Source organism: Salminus brasiliensis, chromosome 17, assembly GCF_030463535.1.
Source record: "Salminus brasiliensis chromosome 17, fSalBra1.hap2, whole genome shotgun sequence".
NCBI classification, from domain to species: Eukaryota; Metazoa; Chordata; class Actinopteri; order Characiformes; family Bryconidae; genus Salminus; species Salminus brasiliensis.
In genome coordinates, this window is record NC_132894.1 from 34,791,820 (window position 1) to 34,808,124 (window position 16,305).

A 16,305-nucleotide genomic window follows, 5' to 3' on the forward strand; every position below is an offset into this window, starting at 1 on the left:
ACAAAAACTTGGCCACTGCACACGGGAAACCCCCTGTAAGACCTGCCCGTCTGAGTTCGGTTCTTGTCAAAGTGTCTCAGATTCTCATGCTTGTCCATTTTTCCTGCTTCTACACCGTCTACACCTTCATCACCTTCATCACCTTCAAGAACTGACTGACACTCGCTGCCTAATATGTGAATCCCACCCTTTGGCAGGTGCCATTGGAGCCAACATCTGCTATCGATTAGTGTAGGTTTTAGAAGATGGTAGGCAGTATTTATTTATTTATTTTATTTTTACAAGCATTAAACCACCTAAAGCCACTAGTATATGGAATTTTCATTGGCTTTTATTGTATTGCGGAACATGCAGTCACGGTGTGTCGCTGTATAATTGCAACGCTGTCCATACAAACCAGAGAAAACCCTGAAAGGCAGGACTGAAACCCACTGATTTCCTTGATTGCCTGTGATTGGAGATGCACGCATGTTTTGAAAAGCATGATGAAGTAATGCCTCATCCTTGAACAGGTGAAAAATCAGGTTTGTGCTCGCACACACTCGCCCTCTCTGTTTCGTAATCCTTACATAAACTTTGTTGCGAGCTTGTCACAAATCTGACGGCGCAGCTCTTGGTGTTTGACGTCAGCGCTGCAGCAAACAAACCCAGCCCTGTTTTTCATCACCATGTTCTTCACCGATCTGCACCTGCGCCTGTTAAGTAACTTCGGGTTTATGCACAGTTCTGTTCAGCGCACCCGCAAATAGAGGCCGTTCGCTGCATCCGTATCCAGACCACTCTGCTCATCTTCCGACTGCAGGGCTGGTTATTAAGTTAATGTCCTGTGCTGGTGGAAGTGTGTGTGTGTGTGTGTGTGTGTGTGTGTGTAATGGGTGAATTCGGGAAGCGTTTTTGCTTTACCCGCAGGCTGTGTGGATTAAAGCAGGGATGGCTGCGATTATTTAAGTGCACAGATATCCAGGCTCTTAGTATTCATTTATTTAACCAGGTGTTTGAAATACCCAGGGGTGGTTTGGGTGATTGTGTAGGATGTTGTATCTCACTGTGGGTTATTTAGATGCTTTGGATTAATTGTAGTCTCTAAGCGCCTCAATTCTTTGGTTGGAGTTACCATTTGTAGGATTTTTGGCTGGTTTCAGTTATTTATTTTCCAATTTGTTTAATTTATGCAATCAGACTTGGATCACCACTGTCCTGTACGGTGTCAGGTAGCAGTCTTGGCCCTGGATGCTGGTCCTGAGAATTAAAACCTGCAACCTTCCCATCCCAAGCCTGCTCCCCAAAGCTTTAGGCCATCGAACCAGCGATCTTTGGGTTCCAAGCCTGCTCCCCAAAGCTTTAGGCCATCGAACCAGCAATCTTTGGGTTCCAAGCCTGCTCCCTAAAGCTTTAGGCCATCGAACCAGCGATCTTTGGGTTCCAAGCCTGCTCCCCAAAGCTTTGGGCCATCGAACCAGCGATCTTTGGGTTCCAAGCCTGCTCCCCAAAGCTTTAGGCCATCGAACCAGCGATCTTTGGGTTCCAAGCCTGCTCCCTAAAGCTTTAGGCCATCGAACCAGCGATCTTTGGGTTCCAAGCCTGCTCCCTAAAGCTTTAGGCCATCGAACCAGCGATCTTTGGGTTCCAAGCCTGCTCCCCAAAGCTTAAGGCCTTCAAACTTAAAAACCTTTCAGTCTCAAGCCTGCTTCTCTATGCTGTGGAAAAAGCATCTCAGAAGGAACACCACGTCCAACCTGGAGGCGGATGAGCTACACCAGCAAAAAGACCACGTTGGGGTCTACTACTGTCAGCCAAGAACAGAAAGCTGAGCCTGCAAAAGCTCAGCACAGGCTCACCAACCCTGGAATACCTAAACGTAGCCTGGTCTGATGAATCTGGATTTTCTGCTGAGAAACACTGATTGTAGGGTCAGAATTTGGCACCAGCAGCTTGAATCCGTGAACCTAGTGTGCTTTGTGTCGACAGTCCAGTCCGGTCTGGTGGAGAATGCTTTTTTTGGTACGCTTTGGGCCGAGAACACAGTTCTTCCACTGCTCCACAGCTCCGTGCTGGGGGGCTTTATACATTAAGCCCTATTCTATTGTTGCAGAGTGCAATCAAATCCTCACAGCAATGCTCTTAAATCTAGTAGAAAGCCTAACAGGACTACAAAATGCTTTGTTTGCAATGGGTGCAACTTTATTAGAAGGGGTGTCCACAAACATTTGGTGGACAAAGTGTACCAGGAGTGCTTCCACTTTCCAATATATGAAACCTCTTGGACATCGGCATCGTCCCGGAGTTCCCACTTCTCTCTTTATCCACTGCTACGTTTAAAGATTTGCCTTAGATGCGGTTTGAATTGGGGATTCATTCATCGATCCATCGTTTTCTGTTCGGACACAGATACCGATATATGAGCTTTGCGTATCGACCGATACCCGATACTGATCCGATACCATTGTTATATTAATAAACCATATACCTGACCTTCTGAGAGAGACTTGAGGTGTCAGGATTGACGAAATCATTACTTTGCTAACTTTGTAAAACAAACTATGACTAACATGCATATAAATGAACCCAATTTGTGTTTATTGGTCATTAAAATGAATAACTGTGCTGGACCTCTGTGCAGTGCTGTCTGGGCTCAGGACTTTTATTCTGAAATTCAAAGTCTGTCTAAACTCCTCCCTTCTCGGTTCTTCTTGTTTGGAAGCTAGATTACTGGATTACTCGCTGATGGTTGATGCCAGGTCGAGGTGACCGTGCTGGTTAGATATGGGGGATCTTGCTGTTGCTATGATCCGTGTATGATGTCTGTAGGTTACTCTGATCTGATCCGGGGTTATGAAGCCTAGAATCTGCTTCCATGAATGGATCAGTCCTTTAGATCAGACTAATTATCCGATACCCGATCCAGCTAATTTTGTTCGTATCCAGGCTGATATCCGATTCCAGTATTGGATTGGTGCATCCCTATTTTAAATACTATTAGTATTTCACAAAGCGAAATGGTTACAATGCTCATCTCCAGACCACCTGGCCCAGACGGTAAAGAGACCCTCCATCCCTCAGATACACTGCTTTCATTCGGTCTCATCTTCCATGTGGTTTTGCATCAAGCCGCCTTCAAACTCTGCATTAATGACCTCAGCATAGACCCGCCTTAGCTTGAAGAGTAACCCGAGGTGTAATTTGGGCTGTAATGGTTGCTTTCTCCTGCTGCTCGTGAAATGAGACGTGTGTGTGTGTGTGTGTGTGTGTGTGTGTGTGTGTGTGAGAGAGTGTGAGAAGAGAGGGTGTGGAGCAGCTGTTCAGCGTGGTCTTGCCTGCTATTTCAAGTCTCCGTCACACTGAGACGAGTCTTCAGTGGAGGCTCATTCGCATGCCATCTCTGTCTGGGTATCGCAAGTACGCAGTTAACAGCTTCGCTCTTGTTTATTGGCTCATGAGACTCGTGTGTGTGTGTGTGTGTGTGTGTGTGTGTGTGTGTCAAGGCTGTCTGACTTCAGGGCTTAACGTTGACCCCATTTTTTTCTGATGCTGATATTACAGTCCAGTTCACCCGGGCCTCCAGTCCAGTTTGTTGGGTCTTGTTGATGGGCATGCAAGTGAGCCATCATGGAAGTGAGCCATCTACAAATGATCGCTGTTGTACTTATCTAGAACTTTTGGCATACCCAGTATTGATCAAGAAGTATTACGATCAAGGGTTTTAAAGGTAGGAGAGGTGCAGAAGCGAATAGACATTACATAACGTTACAATGGAATTCAGCCTCGATGGAATTTAACCCGTCTGTAGCAGTGAGCACACAAACACTCGCACCTGCGATTGGGGCAGTAAAGGAACACGCCTAGAGCAGTGGGCAGGCACCTCAGCGCCCAGGAAGCAGTCTTGGCCCTGGATGCTGGTCCTGAGAATTAAAATCTGCACCCTTCCCATTCCAAGCCTGCTCCCCTAAGCTTTAGGCCATTGAACTAGAGACCTTTCAGTCCCAGGTATGCTCTATGCTGTAGGTCGTTGAACAAATTATCTTTCAATCTTAAGCCTGCCTCTCTATTCTTTAGGCCAAACCAGAAGTCTTTGGGTTCCAAGCCTGCTCCCCTAAGCTTTAGGCCATCGAACCAGCAATCTTTGGGTTCCAAGCCTGCTCGCCTACGCTTTGGGCCATCAAACTAGAGACCTTTCAGTTCCAAGCCCCATCCTCTAAGCTTTAGGCCATCGAACTGGATACCTTTCGGTTCCAAGCCTGCTCCCCTAAGCTTTAGGCCATCGAACCAGCGATCTTTGGGTTCCAAGCCTGCTCGCCTACGCTTTGGGCCATCAAACTGGATACCTTTCAGTTCCAAGCATGATTCTCTATCCTTTAGACCGTCGAACCAGTGATCTTTGGGTTCCAGGCCTGCTCCCCTAAGCTTTAGACCATCGAACCAGCGATCTTCGGGTTCCAGGCCTACTCCTCTAAGCTTCAGGCCATCGAACCAGCGATCTTCGGGTTCCAGGCCTACTCCTCTAAGCTTCAGGCCATCGAACTAGAGACCGTTCAGTTCCAAGCATGATTCTCTATCCTTTAGATTGTCGAACCAGCAACCTTTAATTCCCAAGCCTGCTCTAGTGCTCTCAGGAATTTAAAATCCCTTCAGATTTTTGTGTTTAAGCTTATTCTGCACCTCCACGTGGACCCTGCAGTGAACAGAGAGGAATAGAGGTGAGCCAGTTTCGCAGTGATGCTCTACGCTGGGTGCACGCAGGAGCAGTTTTTGCCTAATTTGAGTTCCTATTTGCCAACTAATCCTGACAAATTGTCACGATCTGGATAAAAATTGCTCCTTGGAGGCTCAGTTGGGCTGATAGCTGGAGCAGATTATTTTGTTTGAGTCAGTATTAAGCTTTGCTACCAGATAAGGTGCTGTCTGTTCTGCATACCATCAGTTTGAATCCTGCAGGGTTGGATGTGAGATGAGCAACGAAACGTTTCTGCAAAATCTGCTCATGTTTTGATCTGTTTGTATTATGCATCTGGCCGTAGGTGGTGGATATGTGCAAAAAGGGGAATCAGATTTAGCTGCTTATCTAAGTGGAACCAAGTTCTAGCTTACAGCGTGTTTAATACATAAAGCCTTTAGTTTATTAGGCTGTTTCCCAAACGCTTCCCGAACACACACCTCTGCCTTGTATTAGTGAAGTTAGAAAACGACCTTATACACAGCAAAGGGGGGGAAAGTAGTGTAAACACTGTGTTTGCTGTAGAGAATCATAAGTCATGCCATCCTTCATTAGAATACATGCACATTAGTACGAGTTGATATTTAGCTGTTTCAGCTGTTTACATTTATGGCACTTCCAGGGTTACTGGTATTGCAGAGCTGGGCCAATGTAGTGTTAGGAGTCTTGCCCAAGGACTCTTATTGGTGTAGCGCAGCCGTAATCACTCAGACCTGGAATCGAACCCCAGTCTCCCACATGGTGTCATGGCTCACTGGCAGGTAGTGGGGTTGTATCTGTTGCGCCACACCAACCACAACCAATATATCTATCTTGGCTGTTGATCTATTTATTGATCTATCTATTTAAGTCTGTCTGTCATGATGTGTTTTTCTGGGTATGTAATTGGGGAGGCCAGGGTTTCCACATCACTGAACATCACCAATAGTCTGTAAGCAACCAGTGTATAGTCAGTCAGGAGTCACCACTGATTATTCAAGGGCTACAGACTCTCCCATGAAAATGCCACCTGTGGTAATTGTCAACTGTTGCTTAACCAGTAGCTGACTAGCATTCTAATTAGGTCTGTTTAACTGGATTTACATGGATTTACTCCTCCATATCCTCAAGCTTTAAAAACAAAATATTAAAAAGTGCATTTTATGAAGGATTTCTTGTGCAATAGCCACATATATTTATATTTATGGCATTTAGCTGATGCTCTTATCCAGAGCGACTTACATAGTTACCCATATAGTCACAGAAGTGGGCCAATGCAGTGTTGGGAGTCTTGCCCAATGGCTCTTATTGGTGTAGCGCACTCAGACTGGGAATCGAACCTTGGTCTCCCACATGGTGTGATGGCTCACAGGTGTGGTGTTATCTGTTGCGCAACACCAACCACAACCAATATATCTATCTTGGTTATTGAACTATCTATTTATCTGTCTATTTAAGTCTCTCTGTCATGATGTGCTTTTCTGGGTGTGTAATTGGGGAGGCCAGGATTTCCACATCACCGATAGTTTGTAAGCAATCAGTATATAGTCAGTTGGGAGTCATCACTGATTATTTGAGGGCTACATGACATTAAGCTGATGCTCGAGTCCTTGGGCTAGACTCCCAACACTGCATTGGCCCACTGCAGTGTTAGGAGCCACTGGGACACCTTGCCTCTTATTGATGTAGCTCACTCAGACTGGGAATTGTACCCTGGTCCTCCCACATGGTGTAATAGCTCACTGGCAGCTAGTGGTTTTATCTGTTGCGCCACACCAACCCCATGGGCAGTAGGTGCTTGACACAGCATTGCTAGGTGGTTAATAGGCTATTCTGTTTCTATGCTAGGATGCTGCTGAGCACTTACTTACTTTATTATTGTAGGTGGCAGCTATGATGCTCCACATAGTTGCAAATACCACAAAACCTTAGTTTTTTTTTAATACATTTAAAAGCATTTATGTTACATGGAAATATGCTTATTTTTAACAGTACTAGTTTAATTACATCTTTTAATATTTGGTGGCAATAAAAGCATCAATGCATTTAACCTTTTTAGACCATGTTTTTGAACTGGAGGCCTGAATCTAATAGTCCGGAGTCACCACCGGTTATTTGTGGGCTATAGAGCCCTCAATCTGCCCTGAAAATGACACCTGTGGTAACCGTGTGAACTGAGTCCTAATTAGATTTGTTTAATTGGATCTACATGGAGAACTCATCAAACTTAAGCTCAACTTTAAAAGCTAAATATTATTATTATATTTTTAGCCATTTTTCTGCAGCACTTGTAAATAATGCACCCAGATAACCTACATAACCTGAGATCACGCAGTGTTGGCTGTTTAATTAAAAGTAGGGTAGTCTGGACTTATTTAGATGATAAGTCTTCTTACTCTTGCCTTTCCAAATGAGGTCACTCTGCTGGCCAGTTAAATGGCCACTCTCGCGGTGCTACTTTAGGCAGTTCTCTTGGGTCGAGTGCTCGCAGCTGTGTGTAGATCACAAGGCTTCCCTGCTCTTCACTAAAACCTTTCAACCGCTAAGCTTTTTCCTCTCTTCTTTGTTATGTGACAAACTTCCCTGCGCTGGTAAAAATAGCTCCCGTTTCTAGGGCACTGGACACAGACCTTGGCTAAGTGGTTTCACTACACTGTCGTATTTCTTTGATTTCCTGAACGCGCTGAGTAGATTTTAGTGGTTAGGGGTTTTACATCGTAAAGCTGATCTAGAATACGTTTAATCACGCCTGTGTTCGTCTGTAGGGAGTCAGCATTTGTGAAAGGAGGAGCCAAATCTGGCCGGTCTGGTTCAAATCCAATTGGGGAAGCTGAAGGGTGTAAATAATGAGTGCAAGAATACATGCTGGATCCCTGCCACTGATATTTGTTTTGCTCTCTTAAACCCTGGGTGGTAGACGTATAAGCCTTGCCAGTGCTGTGAAACCACCTGTATAATATTGTGTGGGGTCCCCCTTATCCCGCCAAAACAGCAAGTAAAGCAAGTCATGTGGTAACATTAGGCACTCTGTCTTCAGGGTTGACGAGGCTGGCTTCTACAGAAGGACCTCAAATTCTGCCTGGAACTAGTTCAAGAAATCCATGTTGCAGCTTTTGGAATAGCCCTCAAGTGTAATAGCCACCTCTATAACCCACCACCAGTTCTGACCGGTCAAGGTATGGACTCCACAAGACCTGAGAAGGTGTCCTGTGGTGTCTAGCACCCAAACTAAAGTCAGCAGCACATCCACATACAAGTCCTGGAAGTTGTGAGGTGGGTGGGGCCTCCATGAGCATCAATAAGCCTTGAGCGCCCATGACCCAAGGTTGTCCTTTCTTGGGGCATTTTTGGTCGGGGCTGACCTGACACTGCATACCGAGATGGAACAGCCGACAAGACCTGCTTGCTGATGTTTGGGAGATGTTCTGACCCAGTCATTGTCTAGAACCTCACAGTTTGGTTCTTGTCAGTGTCTCAGATTCTTATGTTTGGCCATTTTTCTTGCTTAAACACCTTCAAGAACTGACTGTTCACTCGCTGCCTGATGGATCCACCCCCTGACAGGAGTTATTGGGACTAGTGTGTTTACAGGCACTCAAAGATCTGATCATAATCAATAAGATAAAAGATTATTCGAGTTATGTAAACAGCTTGCTTTGATTTACATTTATGGCGTTTAGCTGACGCTCTTATCCAGAGCGTCTTACAGGGTCGCTCATATTACAGCGGTGGGCCAATGTAGGTGGGCCAAGGACCTAGGATGGTTTCCTAGATCGGAGTAAGGTCTAGGAGTCCGCTTAAGAAATCGGATAGAGTTGGATTTTGGCTCGGTAATCGGATTGCCCAGTGTGTTAGTGTGTATGCTGTCTTGCCGGAGTATTCTCAGATTTCAGTCTGCTCATGCCTGAATACCTGAAGACCGCGGTACCGGAAATAAGCATGTAGCGTTCAATACCGCACTCCTGAGATGGCTACAATGCTTGTGGAGCGGCGCTGAAGGATTGAAGTATTCTTCATCTTCTACGTGATGGTTGTTCCTATCATGCATCCATGTGTTTATATTATTTATTTATTTATTTTAATTGCAGTATAAAGTTTAGACTTTACCTGACCTTTACGTCACGTGAGATTATCGGCTGGCTCGCTCAGTTTCTCAGGTTCTCAGGTTTCCAGCTTTGAAGTATGGTGTTAAGGGTGTGGAGACCTAGGTAGCAGGTGGGAATGGGCCATGACAAACTGGGGAGGGGGGGGTGAAATTCCCACCAAAAATAAAGTAAAATTCCATAAGAAGAGGAGGAGGAGGAGGAGGGTGAGGAGTTTGAGCATCTTCTACCTACCTTCACTATTGGGTCATGCGAAATCGCACTTAAAGCTTAAAAGCGGTGTAATGGGCTGTCTTCATGTTGTTGTGCTTTGCAGGATGATGTTTGGTGTTCCAGCTGTGATCAGAGACACCGAACGCAAATCAAAAACTAGCTGACAGAATCCATTCTCCCCCCTCTCTCTCTCTCGCCAACTCTCTCTCCCTTTCTGCCACTCGTCTCTTCTTTTCTTCTCACTCGCTTGTTCACACTGCGTGGAAGTGAAAATTAATGATTGCTATAGGGCTACTCTATTGTAATGAAAGTGTTTCTCTCACATGCCGTGTCTCTCTCGTTCTGTCTGCCTTTTGATGGATGAATAGGAATAGGCCTGGCTCCAGCGCTCACTCCAGTGTCTTTGCTTGTGCCTCATTATAGCGGCCCCATTTTTGTAAGTTTCAGTAAGGCAGTGCTGGCTGTTGAGCGAGGCTGTTCCACTAATGGTGCACAAACCTGCTCTGTAATGAACGTAAGGTTTAGCGATTGTCATCGAGCTGCCTTTTTTCGGCATGCGGTCGAAACCTTGAGCATGGATAAGCAGTGTTTTGACAGAGCTGGATGCTCATCATGTTTTGGTTGAGATTCTAAACCACGACACGGTGTGTTTGTGTTTGTGTGTGGCTTTTGGGGGTTTGGTATATTGTGACGATGGTGGTTGTGTTTTAATTTTTTTATTTTAGAGTAGATTTGATGATTTGCTTGAATGATCTGACCCTGTGTACACCCGGTCACTTCATCCATATTGATTTATCAGGATTGTAAGCTGCCCAATAAAAAAATTAGTCATCTTGCCTGTATAAGGTGGTAGTAACTTCAGGCTCCTGCAGATGGCGCTGCACGAGGGTAATAGGGCTGAAAAATAGCTGCAGGGTCTTGGCTAGTCGACCACATTCGGAATAAGAAAATAGTGTACACTTCATTTTTCACTTTAACCTTAAAGCGACAGTCTGTACGTTTTGGGGATTTGGAGACCCCTCTGGTGGGAATGTGTAATTGCATCAAACGTGGACGAGTACCTTTAATATGTGCATTGGGGTCTCCTTTCAGAACGAACGAATCTTAGTTTGCCACTCTATTATCTCCATGTTCGCAGTAGCCGTTCTGTTTGTATTAGCACTATTAGCAGCACCGTGGCTGCTCAGGTAACCAGCAAACAGTGCAGGTTACTCTTCTAGAGGCTGTGAAAACCACGTAAACCTACCAGACCGCTCTGTCTGTTTATAGGATGAATGTTTTGTAGTTGCAGTGACGGTCGTGCAGCATGCTGATTCCATTTATTAGCATATTTTCACCCCTTTCCACTCAGAAACACCACTGCTTTCAACTGAACGGGAAAATCTTAAAGACTGCTGCTTTAAATGAGGCGTTCTTTAAGGTTACTAACCACAGTGTATTACATATTAACTATGAAACTAATATAGAAATATATCTGCGTTAGTTGAACAGTGCAGTGAGGGTCTTGTTGGATGTGTGGAAAATGGGTCGTGATGCAAATGCAGTTAATGATTGGCTAAAAGGAGGGGTTTTCAGCATTTGGGCGTGGCCAAAGATCCTAGTGTGAAGGAAGTAGCTGAATATGCAGGTGTACGGAAGTGTACGGCCATCCTCGTGCAACGCCATCTGCAGGAGCCTGGAGTTACAACCACCCTAAACAGGCAATGTGACTTTTTTATTATTATTATTATTATTATTTATTTTTATTTATTTATTTATTTATTCGGATCAGATGTCCAATCTAGCGTTTTCTCCGAGCTAGGCATCAGATCTGTACTATATTTAGTTCCATCAAATACCCCCCCCCCCCCTTCCTGGACTTAAGATCAGACACACTCCTTCGGTGGGATGGATCCTGAAACCCGAATGTCATTCCGCAGCACAGTCCCTGTCGGTGTCTGTGGAACTCCAGGCAGCTAGCCGTGGACTCGGTTCCAGCCACTGACTTTCAGCGCCTTTCGCTTTGCCAAATCCGACACTCAGCTGTGTGTGTATGTATGTGTGTGTGTGGTAGGGGAGCGCCGTGAATGGACAGTCAGGCTGTATGAAAGTTTAATGACTTGACCGTCTCTGTGGATTTCCGGGCTGCAGTGTGCCGTGGTTCGGAATATTAAAACCGCATCCAGCTCGGCGGGGCCGGAGCGAGGGGGAGTCGGGACTTGGCGCGTGCAGTTGAGGTCGTTTTAAAAGGACTGGGGACGCTCCTCTGTTTTTGTTCAGTTGGCCGGCTGTTGCGAGCTTTTCGTTCTTCGAGCCGGCCATCCTGGTCCACATCAGCTGTGGAAACTCCTGTGGATAGGGTTCCTGAAACCGCCTGCCTCTTAAAAACAAAGGTCGCCATTGTCTTCTCGCAATGCCGTCCCTTCTTTAACTTTATCGGCTTTACTACCCTGGTATTTACATCTACACTGATCTGCCATAACATTAAAACCACTGATGGGCGAAGTGAATGACGTTGATGATCTGGTTACAGCGGCTCCTGTATGTTAGGCAGCGAGCGAACAGTTCAGTCAGTTCTTGAAGGTGATGAATTTGCTGAAGCAGGAAAAATTGTTCAGGCAGGCCGTCCTGGACCGCCGTAGGGGTGCGTAAACCTGTGAATTGGGTTTGAGATAGAGGTGGGCAATAAGACTGTATAACAGTGACCAACTGGACATTCCATTACAAGTAGTGTAATTAGTCCTGTTTATTAGATTAAATGTGATTTTTTTTAAATTGTAAATCTCTGTGCTGGGTATTGAGGGGTGTATTTATTTATTTATTTATTTATTTATTTTTTCATTTCTAAATATTGCAATGAATATGTATTGTAAAAATTGCCATTAAATATTGTGATTTCTTTTAGCATTTATCAGGGTTATTTAAATAAAATTCAACAAGCTTCAATTAGAGAATTTCCTCAAGCCGAGGTCCGGAACATCGTTATGTCTGATTTGCGTTACGTTTCAGTGCCGTATCCTGTTTCCTGAAGTAGCCTGGTAGTTCTATTAACATGTTATATAGTCAACAACTGACTGTCCAATCAAATGACAAATTAAATTATGGTTCAGTAAATTTTTTCGCTGATCTGTACAAATTATTAGATACTCTACATAAAAGAAAAATGATCCAGTCAAATCACTGCTTTTAATAATGGCCATGGTCTCGGACATATGGGACAGACACTGGGTTAGGACAGCTCTGTCCTAATGAAACTAGAAATACGAAATGTACAGAAATCCGCTAAATACACTGAACTGAATGTACATTTACAGAACAAAATATATACTGTGAAACACTCCAGAACTAAATGTATAAGAAAAATACTAAATGTTCATAATCACAACATATATAGAAACATGCTAAATTCCTAGAACTAAATACAGTAAATTTAGAAAACTAAATATACAGAAATACTAAACTTGAACCAAATATTCTAAATTTCCAGAACTGTACTAAATATATATTGAACACATATAAAACCTTAATGTACAGAACGAAATATGAAACATACTGAATATACAAACTAAATGTGCTACTTTTACAGAGTTAAATATACATAACATAAAAATTTACAGAAATATAAAGAAATATACTAAATATTTAATAATGCAGAGTCCCGCTTAACAGCACTGCTCTTATTAATGGCCATGGTCTCGGGCATATGGGACAGACACTGGGTTAGGACAGCTCGCTTTTCGCTCCACGTTTCTCTTTTTAGAGCTGCCATGTGACTTCACTTTTCCCTGACTCACTTTCTTCTCCGACTGCTGTCTCTCGTCTCGTCTGTGTGTCTCTCACTGTCTGAGCACCACATTATATTTGCAGTGCAAATATAGATTGGTCTGAGAGTTTCCTGGACTGCTGTTACAGTATTGGCCAGAAAAGTTACACTGGTTAAAATAAACAGCATCAAAATAATAAATATTTATTATTCGTCAATTATTATTTATCAGTAGTTTATCAGTTTAGGTCACGGTCCTGATGGGACAGCGTTTAGGTTTGGGTTCGGGTTTGTATTCGGACCGTGACCCACATTAATGACCTCAGGTTTACACTCTTAAAAACAAAAGAGCTTTGGGACGCCCGCACGTCTCCAGCTCCAGTCTCGTTAGTAGAGGCACCAGTTGGATGCAGTGATCTTTGTGAGAAGTTGAGCGCAAGTGGAGGAATCCAGTCCGAGGGTTGTTTCGGGCTTGTGCGGGCCGTGCTCTCGCTCGGTTTAGGGTGTAATTGCCCCATTAGACTGCTCCATGCATTAATCTTTAAGCTAACCTTAGTCAGGACGCCTGTGCTTTAACAAGGATGCTAAGCAATAATTAGTCCTGTGGAGCTCTGCATTAATTAGTATGCCTAATTGATACGCTCCAACATGAAATGCTCGGCACTTGCAGGCTTCTCAAACACCTCCAGCCATGACCTTTAAAAAGAGCATAAACTGAATCCAGATTCGCATGTGTAACGGAAGAGACGTTGGTTCCGTTACACCACGCTTGTGACGAGGCTACGAGGTAATTCCTCTACTAAAAATTAAACTATGAATACGAAATGTAGAGAAATCGCTAAATACACTGTACTGAATCTACATTTACAGAACGAAATATACTGTGAAATACTCCAGAACTAAATGTATAAAATGTACAGAAATATTATACGAAATATTCATAATCATATTAAATATATAGAAACATACTAAATTCCTAGAACTAAATACAGTAAATTTAAAAAACTAAATGTACAGAAATACTAAACTTTCAGAACCAAATCTTCTAAATTTCCTGTACTAAATATATATTGAACACATACAAAACCTAAATGTACAGAACAAAATTCGAAATATACTGAATATACAAACTAAATGTGCAGAATTTACAGAACTAAATAAAAATGCATAACATACAAATTTACAGAAATATAAAGAAATGTACTAAATATAGAGAATTATTATTAAATATTCTGACGTACAGAACTATGCTAAATATATGGAACTAAGTATACAGAAATTAAACGTACAGAAATTGGCTAAATAGCTAGAAAAGTATGTATTAAAGTTACAAAACCAAAATGTAATAAATTCAAAGAAATAAACATAAAAACTAGATATTTAGAAAAACTAAATATTCTCGATGTATGGAAATGTACTAAATATACAAAACTGACAGAACTGTACTAAATACACAGAACTAAATGTAGTAGATGTAGATAACTATAAAGAAATATAATTACCTAAATTAACAAAATTAACTAATATAAAATATTTTTAAAAATATGTACTTGATGCACAATAAACCAAGTTTCATAATATTTAAATAAATAATAAATATGATAAATGTACAGACATAAGAGGCTTGTATGTTCTTGTAACATACCCCCCCACCCCGATCTACATCATTGGTCTAACGTGCCTTCTGCATTTCTTCCTGCGTTTCAGCATCGACAAAGTCTCGAAGGTGGCTTCTCCCGTCCTGGTGATCCACGGCACGGAGGACGAGGTCATCGATTTCTCCCACGGCCTGGCCATCTACGAGCGCTGCCCTCGCGCCGTGGAGCCGCTGTGGGTGGAGGGAGCAGGCCACAACGACATCGAGCTGTACGCTCAGTACCTGGAAAGACTGAAGCAGTTCATCTCCTTTGAGCTGGCTACCTCCTGAACACACACACACACACACACACAATACACACAACTGCGCCACCAAGATCAAGGCACACGTTTTGAGGAGCTCCTCCATGACCAAGGCTGAGGAGCACCATCAAGTATTGTTGCACTTGCTGGAAAAAAAAAAAAAAACACAAAAAATCTGATTTTTTTTTTTTTTTTTTTACTAAATAAAAAAGGCTCTGAGGAGGCGGTGCGGAAGATGAGGAGCAGAGCCTTTCCATCTCTACAGGGGGGGAAATGTTTTTTTTTCTACCTAATGAAGAATTTCAAGAATTTTTTTTGCACCAATTTACATAATTTTTTTTTTTTGTTTGAATTGTTTAGATGTTTTTTTTGCGTAAAACCTCCGACTTTGTCTGGGGAAATTAACAGATGCACTTTTCTCGTGCGAATGTTTTTTCAGGTGACCACTGTATTTTATTAATATTTTTTTGTCTGCTCTGATTGTTTTTAATTATTTCGTGGCATTCCATTTAATTCTCGTCAACTGAGATGAAGAAAAAAACAAAACAACAACAGACTTTGATTTTGACGCTCTGAGTTTTTACGAGGCCAGTCCGTGAGTCCGTGTGCAAGGGTGTATGTCTTTGTTTGTCCGAAACAAAAACGAATTTACTGCCCAGGGGAAAAACTGCTCAGTTGAAATTGAACTGGGAGAAAACCTGCCTTACTGAGAGCGCGAGAATGCGAGAGCGTGTGAGAGCGTGATCTCCACTTCTGAACTGTGCAGGATTCCTGGTTCACTGTCTGTTTGACTCTGGAGCATGGTGCTTTGTGTTACTGCATTTATTCAGGGCATTGTTTCTGCGTGGACACTACACTACAATCGACTAGACGCAATCAATACACTAAATAGGGTCTTAAAATGTGAATCTTCATCATTTCTTTCTTTTAGCGCCAACACTATAGTAAGCCTTACGCCCACAGACGCGGTTCGGGTTTTTTATTATTATTATTATTATTATTATTTCCTCCTGTCCAGTGTTCTCGGGGGTTAATGCTAGCTGCTACTCTTCGAATAAAGGAAAATCTCAGTTATTTCATGGGAACAGGGAAGCTTTTCTCGGGGTGAACGCTGGCTGCTGCTCTTTTAAATGAGAAATAATCACTGTGAAACTGAACTTTTAACAAAACAGTCAAGGTACAAAAGGTACAAAGTCAAACACTGATCGCATTGAGCCATTTCTCTCCACCTTCCGCAGCTTCTTCTCTCCGACCCCAGAGGACACGACCCCCCATCCCCCCCCCCATCCCCTCTCCCGAAAACAAGGAGCGAGTATCTCGCTGAAGAACAATAAGAGCGCTTGCTTGGAGGGTTTACTTTTTTCGTTTGTGGGAGGAAAGCAGCAGCTCTGAAAATGTTAATGTATTCAGGCCTTTGTTTCAGGGGTAGCAGCAGACATTAGGACGGGACTTGGACTTGAGCACAAAAAAGGAACTCGATGGTTTAATTGGAGCAGCTGCAGTTCCCGCATGATGATTGTCAGCGAGATGAAGAATGGACTTTTGGACCGGTCGGGGTGGACAGGCTGAATTTGGAATGGGTTTGAGTCTGTGTATTGCTGTAAGGTGAAGCAGTGACGGTGTGTGTGTGTTTAAACGGGATGTCGTCTTGTCTGTCT

At 43.3% G+C, this 16,305-nt stretch overlaps 1 protein-coding gene across 1 annotated transcript in view; it reads left to right on the plus strand.

Annotated features, from left to right (window-relative positions):
• abhd17c (abhydrolase domain containing 17C, depalmitoylase) overlaps positions 1 to 16,305 on the plus strand; it is a 44,093-nt gene that overhangs the window by 27,188 nt on the left and 600 nt on the right. Inside the window, exon 3 of the mRNA XM_072660087.1 lies at positions 14,456 to 16,305. This exon is cut by the window's right edge and continues 600 nt beyond it. Coding sequence (XP_072516188.1) covers positions 14,456 to 14,675 — 220 coding nt within the window. The 3' untranslated portion in view covers positions 14,676 to 16,305. The remainder of the gene's footprint in view (positions 1 to 14,455) is intronic.